General features: G+C 46.8%; 1 protein-coding gene across 1 annotated transcript in view; it reads right to left on the bottom strand.

Moving 5' to 3' along the window:
* LOC149353655 (nose resistant to fluoxetine protein 6-like) overlaps positions 1–1,488 on the bottom strand; it is a 39,810-nt gene extending 38,322 nt beyond the window's left edge. Inside the window, exon 1 of the mRNA XM_089575845.1 lies at positions 1,284–1,488. Within this exon, the coding sequence (XP_089431971.1) occupies positions 1,284–1,488 (205 nt within the window). The remainder of the gene's footprint in view (positions 1–1,283) is intronic.
* Positions 1,489–10,433: the final 8,945 nt, after the last annotated feature.

Genomic DNA, 10,433 nt, shown 5'->3' with positions numbered 1-10,433 from the left:
GTCTGTCTGTCTGTCTGTCTGTCCGTCTGTCTGTCTGTCTGTCTGTCTGTCCGTCTGTCCGTCTGTCCGTCTGTCTATCTCTTGACCACTGCATCGCTGCGCCAGGAGTGGTATGAGGACTACCAGCGATATATGAATGAGAGAATGACCAATTCGGCATATATAGGCATTAACCCATTTTCGCTGACCGAACAACTGCCATTCGTCAAAATTGGATCTGAACACCGAGCCGAAGTGAAAACTGAACTGCTAGCGCACCTAATGGGCATTTGTCCTAACTACGCAAATCGACCAACATTTTTTTTTTCATGACATGGTCTTATACTTGTTTTAGCTTTGTTTCGACCGCTATTATTACTCTAAAATTTCGCTTCTAGGTTTTAAAGACATGTCACTTCTCGTCCTTATAATAATTTACACGCAAAAATTTAACACCATGCTGTACGCGTTATGCAAATCGCTTTCGTGCAAGTCCCGTAGTTTTGGCTTCAATGAGATGCAGCCAGCGAGTTGGCTTTCCGATAACTAAACTTGAGGAAAGCTATAAAAAGCAGTTACATGCCGTGCACTGGAAGCCTAATGTAAAGAAATGGAGCGCAAAACAAGAGTGCTTTAACTTTGTCATGGCAAGCGACCCCTCAGACCAAGGGCACCAGCCTGTGACTGAAAGCACAAGTTTAAAAAAAAAAGACTGCTCTCTCTCTCTTTGCGCTTCATTTCATGCAGGAGAAGGAGTGGCTGATCTGAATTTAGCGTTCGCGCGTTGCTACAGCCAGTTTGCCAGAGGAGCTAGCGTAAGAACTAAAATAAGCCAAATTTTACGAAGGAAAAGGATAAACGCGGCTGCTGAAAACCTACTCGGGTTGTAGTTGTGCTTGCATGTTTAGTTTGTGACAGACATTGAAACATTTGAAAAATCTTTACGTCAGTACGTCAGTGCAAAGTTAGAGATGGAAACAGCGACAAAGTTGAAGCTTTCATCGGAAACCCAGGCAAAAAAATTATGACTCTCCTGAAGTACGCTCATGAGCAAAACAAGGTCGCTCTTCTCAATTTGAACCACATTTACGACTGAAAGAGTGGCGCTTATTGCAAAGCGTTATCTAGGCCGGAGACAGGGAGGAGCGGGGCAAATTGCAACTGCAAATAAAATCAGTATTGACTTTTTTCACGCAAATTTGTCGCAATACAGGACGACATTGTCGTTGTTGTTTTTCTACGAGCGTACACGTACCACAGAAATGTGTGGTCGTGTGTAAGTGTGCACGGAAAAGGACACTTACTCTGCACGGCCCAAATATCAAATCTGCTCAGCGCCGGGGCAATCTTCATCAGGGACCCGATGCATCCCGTGGAAAGCCGCGTGTCGTATATCAGTTCGCTTACGATGGGGTACAACTCACGCGCCGCGAGTCGCGTCACCTTCTCTGAGAGTGCCTCGAACATCTCCTGCAAGCGGTCCGGCTCGGCTGTCGTCGTCGTGGGCATCGTTGTAGTTGTAGTGGTCGTAGCGTTCGTCGCAGAAGCAAGGCTTGCAGACTCACTGTCATACTGCGCATAAGCATGTGTGCTGGACGCCAGAACAAGCAGAACAATAACGCAGCGCGTTGGCGCCCGAGACCGCGTGGTCATCTTGGTCCGTGCCGCTGTACTTGGGGAATGAAAGTGCGAGCCGTTACGCCGGACTGCGAGTATAACACCTGTTCTGAGCCGGCAAGTGGCCGACTGAGCGTCCGGACATCATGCATAGCCTCAATAAAGAACTCGGAAATGTCGTTACGTCAGAATGGCAGAACAAAAAAATCTGGGAGGGAGCCGATGTAAATGGTGGGAAGCGGCGGCCGCGGCTTCCTCAGTCAGTCTTGGCAGCAACAGCTTTTCTCACGGGCCGACGTGGTCTTAGTAGAGTTCAATGCGTGACACTTTCCTTGAACTTGAAAAACCGATTCCCAAGCATCAGGAAGCATATAGAAAAAAGGCCGTCCAGGCAAGCGAGGTCCCCCGTTCTCCGAGACCTTATTAATGCGGTGACAGAGACCACCACCCCGAAGCGACGTGTCATAGCGAAAGGCTCACGGGGTCGCTCCTCGTTTGGCCTCCGTGACTTCCGAAGGTGTCCGACGTTGTCCTTGGTCCTGCCCCTGCACAAGGATGAGAAGGTTGCAAAGCTAGCGCATAACCAGTCGTCGGCCTATTTCTCATTACTCGCACATTTCCCCTGTGTGGCCGCTTGTGTGGAAATCCCGGAGGTGACGGGTTCATTAAATTCTACGTGATTTTCTCACAAGAGCCATACACTTCGTTACGAAACGTCGCGAGGAAGAGAAATGAGTTCTGGAAAGGGGCTCATACTTTTCCTGCAGCCTGAGATCTGATCAGACCGTATTGAGACCAGAGCAGTATTTTTTCTCCTGCTTATCTTTCTGTAAACGCTGACCACGAGATGTCACTAGCGATTTTCTGCTTCATTCCATCCAAGTATGTTCTCTCTTCAACTTGGGCTCTTGTTAAGGGCTTCTCAATCCTTTCTTTTTCCAAGTACTATTAAGGCTGCCATCACTGAACTAAGTACGGCGTTCTACAAACCAGGTTAGAACCGCCGTTTTTTTTTAGGTGCTCGTTGCGTACAGTGTTTGCAGTGTTCGCTAATCAAATGTTTTAAGAAAAATGTAGACCAGTCTCTTATCGTGGCAGTGAGAACCACAACTTTTCTTACAGAATCTACTAACAAGGAAATATGGTTGCCCCGTTGCATATTTTGAACTCAATGCCCGAGAAAAAATAATCATTCTGCAATACCGTTTACAAGCTGTACTTGCCACGCTGATTAACAGCTTAGTGGTATCACTGATGAGAAGAGTCAGTCTTTCCGTATTTTGGATCTTTGTACCTTTATTGAAAATTTTGTGATGGGGAGCAGAGACGAAAGTCTTCTGATTCCTTTACTTATAACAGAAAGAAAACATTGCTGCTGCAGCGGTTACTTTTATGGTCGCGCATTCAGTGTGCCGTCCACGAAACGTCATATCGCGACCGCTGCCATCTCCTCTTCAGATTCTATTTTCATTTCGGTTTCTTTGTATACCATGCTTCAGTTAGGCAGAGGGTTTGTCAAACACTATAGCTCTTTCAATTTTAAGACTGAACTGTGTTAGTGGTATTTGAAATATTTCTGCAAATCTCTGCTGCAAGTTTTGAGAATTTGTGCCGGAGTAATGCTTTCATTTGTAGACGTGATAGGAGAGTTGAGGGGCTCTTAAGATATGTCTAGAAAGAAGCCAACCGTCCCCGAGACCACAGAAGACCACAGAAGATCTGCATGCATCTCCTGACAACTAGGGTTACAAGAACTCACTCCTCCGACTAGTGCCCAAGAGACTGTGCCTGTCTTCAAAATTATAGACCTGGATATGCGTGCGAAGGCGCTTTTGTGGAATGCGGCGGGAGCTACAGTGGACAGACAGCCAGAGACAGCTAGAGAGGAGAAGACGAGAGGCCACGTGTGGTGCCCCCGACGCTCACCACAACTCCCTGCGGTTTTTGTTGTTGCGGTTGTGCGCTCCCCCCCCCCCCCCCCCCCCCTTTTCGGGCGCGGGCAGACAAGCGCGGTTGTGTGTGCATGCGTCCGGCAAGCGGCCCTACCAACAGCGGGCGCTGCAGACTGCGTAACTGCTCGAAGTGGCGGAGGAAGTCGGCTCGAAGTGGCACCGGACGGGCTGCCAGCAGAGGAGAGCGCAGCCCTGTGAGGGACACGTGATCCCACCGACACATCCCCAACGAGGCTATCGTCCTTCCCGTCGTAATGGCCGCGGTTTCCTGGAAAGGCGGTGTACGCCCTTGGCCGGCTGTTGGAGCAGCGACGGCGAAGAGACCATTGGGAGAAGAGGACCCTGAGAGAGAAGGACAAGCCGAGAAGTTCGAGAGTCAAGCGGTGGTCGCGGGAGAAGGCAACGGACAGAGGAGAGATGAGAGCCGGGCGCCGGGAAGAGAGGCAGACCATGGGAGCGCCGAAGCAAGATGACCGGAGTGAAGCCCCGGCCTGCCGGACGGACAACCAGTTCTCCTAAAAGCCAGCTTTGAGCAGACTCCCAGTTTCGCCTTCAGGCAGAGAAATAAATAAGGTTTTGCCAGGTTACCGCCTTGTTGGCTCCATTCTCCTCGCTCCAGCAGGACCCGTAGGCAGCAACTAATTGGGTTGCTTTGTGACTGGCCCTCGACAGGCGGGAACGTCACAAGGGAATGCTTGCTTTTTTCGGGCCTTTTGTTGATGAGCGGAAGTTAATTGGGGAATTAGTTCTTAGATGACGAGATAAATTGAACTAAAGTATAAGAAAATATAATCACATTCCCCCAGTCGGATCCGAATCCACAACCTCCGCATGTCGTGCAGTCAGTTGCAACCAGAGCACCGTACGCGACACGCAGAGGTAGTGGGTTCGGATCCCACAAGTGCCATATTGCTGTCCTTCCTTCTAGTTTATTGTACTTTGTCTCACTATCTAGCAAATTATTGTGGAAATAGTTTGCACTCGTAAACAAAAAGCTGTAGCAAGAAATTCTTGTAGGCCTCCCGTGTCCTCAAACACTGTTGGCATCTTTCTAAAGGTGCTTTCGTTAATGTAGGTCTACTTTTATTACGCTTGTCTCCGAAACTCCATGGGTAGCCTATATCAAAGGGCAGTGAGGAAACTGCGGGTTTAAGAAAGACGCTGGAAAACCAGGACGGCCGGACGCAGGTACCTTTTTTACTACAAAACTTTCTCTTTTTTTGTGAAAAGCGGTAGCGGTGAAGCGCGCTCGACTGCGAGGGGATGAAACATTTCCAGTGAAAGCTGACACCAAACAGCAATGCACCGGTTTATCTGGTAACTCTTCCACTTGACATATCATTTATGCACCTATATTCTAGCAAAGAACTAAGTATTAACGCGGCGGCAATAAAGCCTTTCCTTGCGCTTTCATCATCACTTCCGTCAACAGTGGTCTGCTGCTGCCGGTAAATCGCGACTTCGTCGGCACAAGTAAACGGCGCATAGTAGATTGCTTTGCTGTTTATTCAAACTTTGGGCCTTCGTAAAGAGTATTTGAGTAATTCGGCCATGCTCGTGTCATGTCTTTTATAGAATTATTTCTGCAATTAAATAAAAATATTAGGAAACGAGAGCTGAATTCTGCTTTGTGATACAGGTCCAGAAACTACACGATCGATAATTCAAGAGGGGGGGGGGGGGGGGGGGCATAAAATGGCTCTCAACTGAGCACGAATTATTCGTTTCCGGCTGCCCCGTGCAGAACAATTTTATACGTCTGAATGGCATGATGGTTTGCCTGTAGGAAAAGGCAATAATTCACCACGTCGTGGGGACGAATTCTTACGGAATAAAAACTTACACCCATACGGTCACCCGTGGTGCTGAGCGGAACAGACATTGAAATTTCGATGCTCAGTGTGCGCTGATGGGTATGGTGAATGCTGTGTTATGGGGTACGGTGAATGGTATAAAGACAGCATGTCTTTGCTTTATTCGCATGCCACTTACACTAAAAAACGTTGAAAACAAAAAGGAGTCGATGACCCACACCTCGGGAATGTCTTCGCCGTTGTAATCTTACGGCTGTGCTATATTTTTTTGTCATAAACACCAACTTTACTTAATGGTAGAAGCAATGAGCTACTAGCGAATTTATGACGTCGGTCTTATTTGCTGTATGTTAGAACATAGCCACTCGGAATGCTTAAACCAACCTCCTTACGTCATATTAAAAGGAAATATGAAGGCAGGTATGGCGAGCAAGGGGAATATGGAAGAACGTTAACCAAATTCTGGCCTCTATTTTGCAAAGGCTCGGTTGAAAAATGTTTTTCCTTGAGAACGAGGGACATGCCCCAAGCAAGCTTGCAGGCACTATGAGAGCATTGTTATGTGAGCAACGATACTAGATGTGCATTCGCGGACAAAAGAAAATCGACCGCTCTTCGGTGCTTAAAGTCTTCTGACACGCTACCTTGCAAAAATTTTGGATTTTGGATGCACATGCAAATGAAGCTTACTTATACGTTTTCACCGAAGGGAGTAAGCATTTCTATCCCCGTTACGCAATGCCACAAAAGAGTTTGGATGCGGAAGCGTGGTCTCAGTTATTAATGCGTGAGCGCTGTAGGGCTATGCGGTTTCGTGTCATCACTCGATTGCCCGCACGATTACGTCCGAACAAATGGGTTTATACGACAAAGAATGGTACCATCGGATAGCGCATCAAAACTCTCGTACGGGAAATCGGAGGGTAGAGGTGGGGTAATTAGTTCATTAATTAGACGCAAACATATCTAAAAAGTGGGCGCCAAATTTGAAAACGAAGCGTGGCGCGAAGTATGAAATCTCAGATGGGTAATTGATGGAACTTGATTAAGTAAGACAATTAATTATGGTATCGATAAGGTATCGCTAATGCATACGCACTTCTCCAATGCGGGTGCCGCAGTGATCTTTAACGTTTTTCTGGCAGCGACTGTACGTACCGGAAAACAAAATGTTAATGCAAATTGAGAAATTTCTCTGCTCTTCATCTGCAAGAGTTACTCCTCTCAGACTGGCGGACAGACGCTGGCTAATGGTCACCAGACTATCGCCAAGGCCACAAACCAGTCATGAGCAGTATAATTTATTGGTGAACTTTGGTTGCTGTTTTGGCTCCGGCGAAATTTTTTGCTTTTTAATTCTAAAAACGAAATACCCTCCGAGTCAGAAATGCTCAAGTGTGCGAAACACGTTGGCTCACGTCAACTGAGCAGAGTCGTGAGGAAAATTTCGATGGCTGCCGTGGTGGCTTCAGTTTTCCTGTTGCCTCCAGCTGTCGAAGTGGCCGTTATCTGCGCGGCTACCTTGATGGGCAGAAAGTACTCGGTGAGAGGCTGGACACTATCACTACAATTAAGTCACCAGACACGAACAACACAGTTAGAAAGATGTGCGCGGTATTTCCTCAGGCAGGTACGACAAGACACACGGTGTTGGATCGACGAGCGCCCGTGACACTCAAGCGCATCGTTCATGTGTTTCAGGATAGAGCCCCAACCGCCTCGTAGCAAGTTTGAATTACTCATTATGCGTTCAGCGTGTTTGCGATGAAGATGGAACATGTCAACGCCTTAGATTCGTCTTTGAGGGGAGGGACTTTTAGAAATTATAAGAGCTTTCAAATGTACTTAAACACTGCAGCCCTTTTTCTTCTCCTTTCAATCAGTAAACGTGTTGAAAATGAAATTAATAAAGCGTCAGATATTTATTTATTAATTTGTACCTCAAAGCCCCATTGAAGGGGTATTACATAAGCGGTTGGAATACTCAGCAGTACATTTCTTCGATGGACGATTTGAATGACGATGAATCGGTCTGACCCACGATGGCGTTTGGCAGGTCATTCCGGTCCCTTGCTGTATGAACGAAAAATGATGACAGATACGCAGAAGTGCGGGCAGGGGGAGGATAGACGGCCTTCCCGTGGTTTGTGCGATTGGAGATGCGATGTGCGTGGCTGATAATAGAGTTAAGCAATGGATGATAACAGTACTTATGAAACAGACACAGTCTGGAAATTTTTCGGTGGTTCGCTAAGGTCACCGGTGAGATGAGCATTGCGTTTTAGTTCAGTCACACTTACATGATAAGAATAGGCCGAGAAAATGAAACGAGCTGAGCGATTTTGTACAGATTCGAGAGTAGTGGAAAGGTTATTTTGATGAGGGTCCCTTCATCAATCACTTCTAGTGCTAGTGCAGTCATACACTCCTTCACTTCTCATGTGATGTAGTCCCTAGCGCCTACGCCTGTAGTGTTCAATGTCCAAGCAACCAGCCCGTCAATTCAGCTTAGCCGACGCCATGGGCGTCACTGGCACAGTGCAAGCTACTATGGACGACAGGTTTGCTTTCCTCGTTTGTTATGCTTCAGCTCGCTACAGGGCTGTGTCTTGTGATTGCGGCTCATGATATATCGTAAATACAGGGCCTTACACAAATTATTCAAGTGTATTACCGCTCACAGAGAAATTCCGCGAAAGCAATGGGTTCCCAGGGGAAAAATATTTCCAACTCATAATCAGAATAAAAAAAAAAAAACAAAGTGGTCGCCTAAGTCACCTTAAATTATTAGTTAAATTTAACAGTTGTTGCAGCCTCTGTTGTACTTCTGCGTGTTTTTGCGTCAGTTTCTTTGCAACTGTCGGTCTATCAACCGCCATATTTGGACTGCTAGCTGCAGTAACAGGTATTCGTTACGCTGTGACTATGCCCGTATTTGCGTATATCGCATTTTTTTTTGCGGTGTTTGATTGAGATTCTCTATCTAGGTTGCTGTATAGAAACTAGCTAGCTCACAACCCGGTGGGCAGGTTGCGATGACGGCACAATGTCACGTGACCTCTCTCGACTAGTCAGAAGCAGCGAATTGCATAACACCGAACATTGGCGGGGCTATGGTGTGATGACAACTCCAACGCTATCGCATTAAAATAGTACGTGTGGTGTACTCGTGTGCTTTGATGCGCTAAGAATTTTCGACCGGGACAGCCCGACCCTTTTTTTGTGTGTGTGAAACAATGGCTGCCATCTGGCGGATAAAGCAGCAGCTTGTTGATTTGCACGATTCAGCATCTGATTCAGTAGCCGCAGAAGTCGGAAAATTCTCTAGAGGAGAATACAAACAAACATATATCCAAGTCTTCACATTTTACACAACATCAGACCCATACCATAACCAAGTTACTGTCCTTGGTGCGGAGCATGCCCCACGCTCTATCACACATGTTGGGAATGCCAGGACAAACCGTACAAAACGTTAATAGTTCCACAACCAATACACGAGCAATGGGAGGAGGCCCTGACCAGCGATAACCTGTACCAGCAAGTATGGACCATCCAGCTAGTCCGCAAGTCAACTGCTGCCAACGGAGCCCTGGACTAGAGACACCGACCACTCGGCTCTTGCGAATTAGTCAATGCTAATTAAAATATTTTTCTCTCGCTCTCTCTCTCTTAGGGACGAACGTGTGCAGCCCCTGCTCAAAGGCTACTGAGGCGCCAAACCAGAATACGACTTAATGTCCTCAACTGAGCAGCCAATGACGGTTCCCACTGACGCAGTTCTACAGCGACTGCAAGAAATTAGGCATAAGCGGCGTTGCTACTACAACAGAACTACACGTAGCCTATGAGTCTTTGAGAGTAGAAACAGTGTCCGTGTACGACACACTCAGCAAAACGTAGGCTTCGGCTATAGCGTCTGGCTATGAAGAGCCAACGAGATCATACGTGATGCCTACAGACACTGCACAGCAGTTGCGTCGCATGAGAGGGCATCTGAGGCCCACAGAAGCCCTGGGGCACTCCCTTGCAACCCAAGTAGAGTCTCCAGGGCATGTCTTGTCATGTAACCCGTCTACAAACATAATTCCAGGCGCCCTTCGAAGAAGTGAACGTATACGCTGAGAGCTCTGCGTTATCCACTACCAGAACGTAAAGCCACTACCAGAACGTAAACGTAAAGAAAGCTAGACTTGTATGTTTTTAAACTTTCACGATTTGCGGTAGGATTTATTTCACTCACTGGTGGCATTGTTTAGCTGCACTTGCGCGATATGCGCAATAATTCGGACTACTTGCCACGTTGCGGGATACGGGAGTGACGTTTATGTCAGCGGTGAATGTACCCCAGACTGAAGCTTTGCCTAAAAGACTAAAAGACCTAAAAGACTGTAATGTCATGTAGGTAGCCTTCTACGACAAACCAAAGAAATATACGGGTCTGCTGAAAGAGGAAATTTGTTTTTTCACGACACAAAGTTCGCTCGCAAGTGACGACATTAACAAGACGGGGCCGTATTGAAACCTCTTCTTATTTATTTTTAAATAACAAGAAAACAGACCTAATAACAGCAATCAACTTTTTAGTATTATACAAAATCAGCGAAAACTCTCTCTCACTCTTAGTTATTTTTTTACCACAAACATACGCATGGAATGCATATACAAGAACACATTTCCGAAGTTGTGGGTAAATCGATCGTTCAGAAACGCGTAAAAAGCGTTGCATTGCCATAGTCACACTTCGCGTGCCTAGTGGTTGAGACTGTCCCGTACATTAGTTTCGTATCTGAACAGCAGCACGTTCTATCGACAAAATTCCACGCGGCGAAATCGGCCCTGAGGCATGCGGATTGCGCTACGGCGTACGAGAACGGCAGTGTGACCGTCAATCGGATGAAGTTGCCAATTATTAATTTAACAAGGTGGGCTGTTCAACTCTGGTCATTATGTTTGAGCTAAGAACGCTACCTGGATGTGTTGACCAGGGCTAAACAGCAGGCCCTTTCACACGCACACAAAACGAAAATATAGACAGAATTGAGCCATTTCATAAATGGGAATAAAAGCG

This window comes from Amblyomma mixtum, chromosome 3, assembly GCF_055824585.1.
Source record: "Amblyomma mixtum isolate Tamu chromosome 3, ASM5582458v1, whole genome shotgun sequence".
Classification (NCBI taxonomy): Eukaryota; Metazoa; Arthropoda; class Arachnida; order Ixodida; family Ixodidae; genus Amblyomma; species Amblyomma mixtum.
This window is presented reverse-complemented; position numbering and strand designations above follow the sequence as displayed.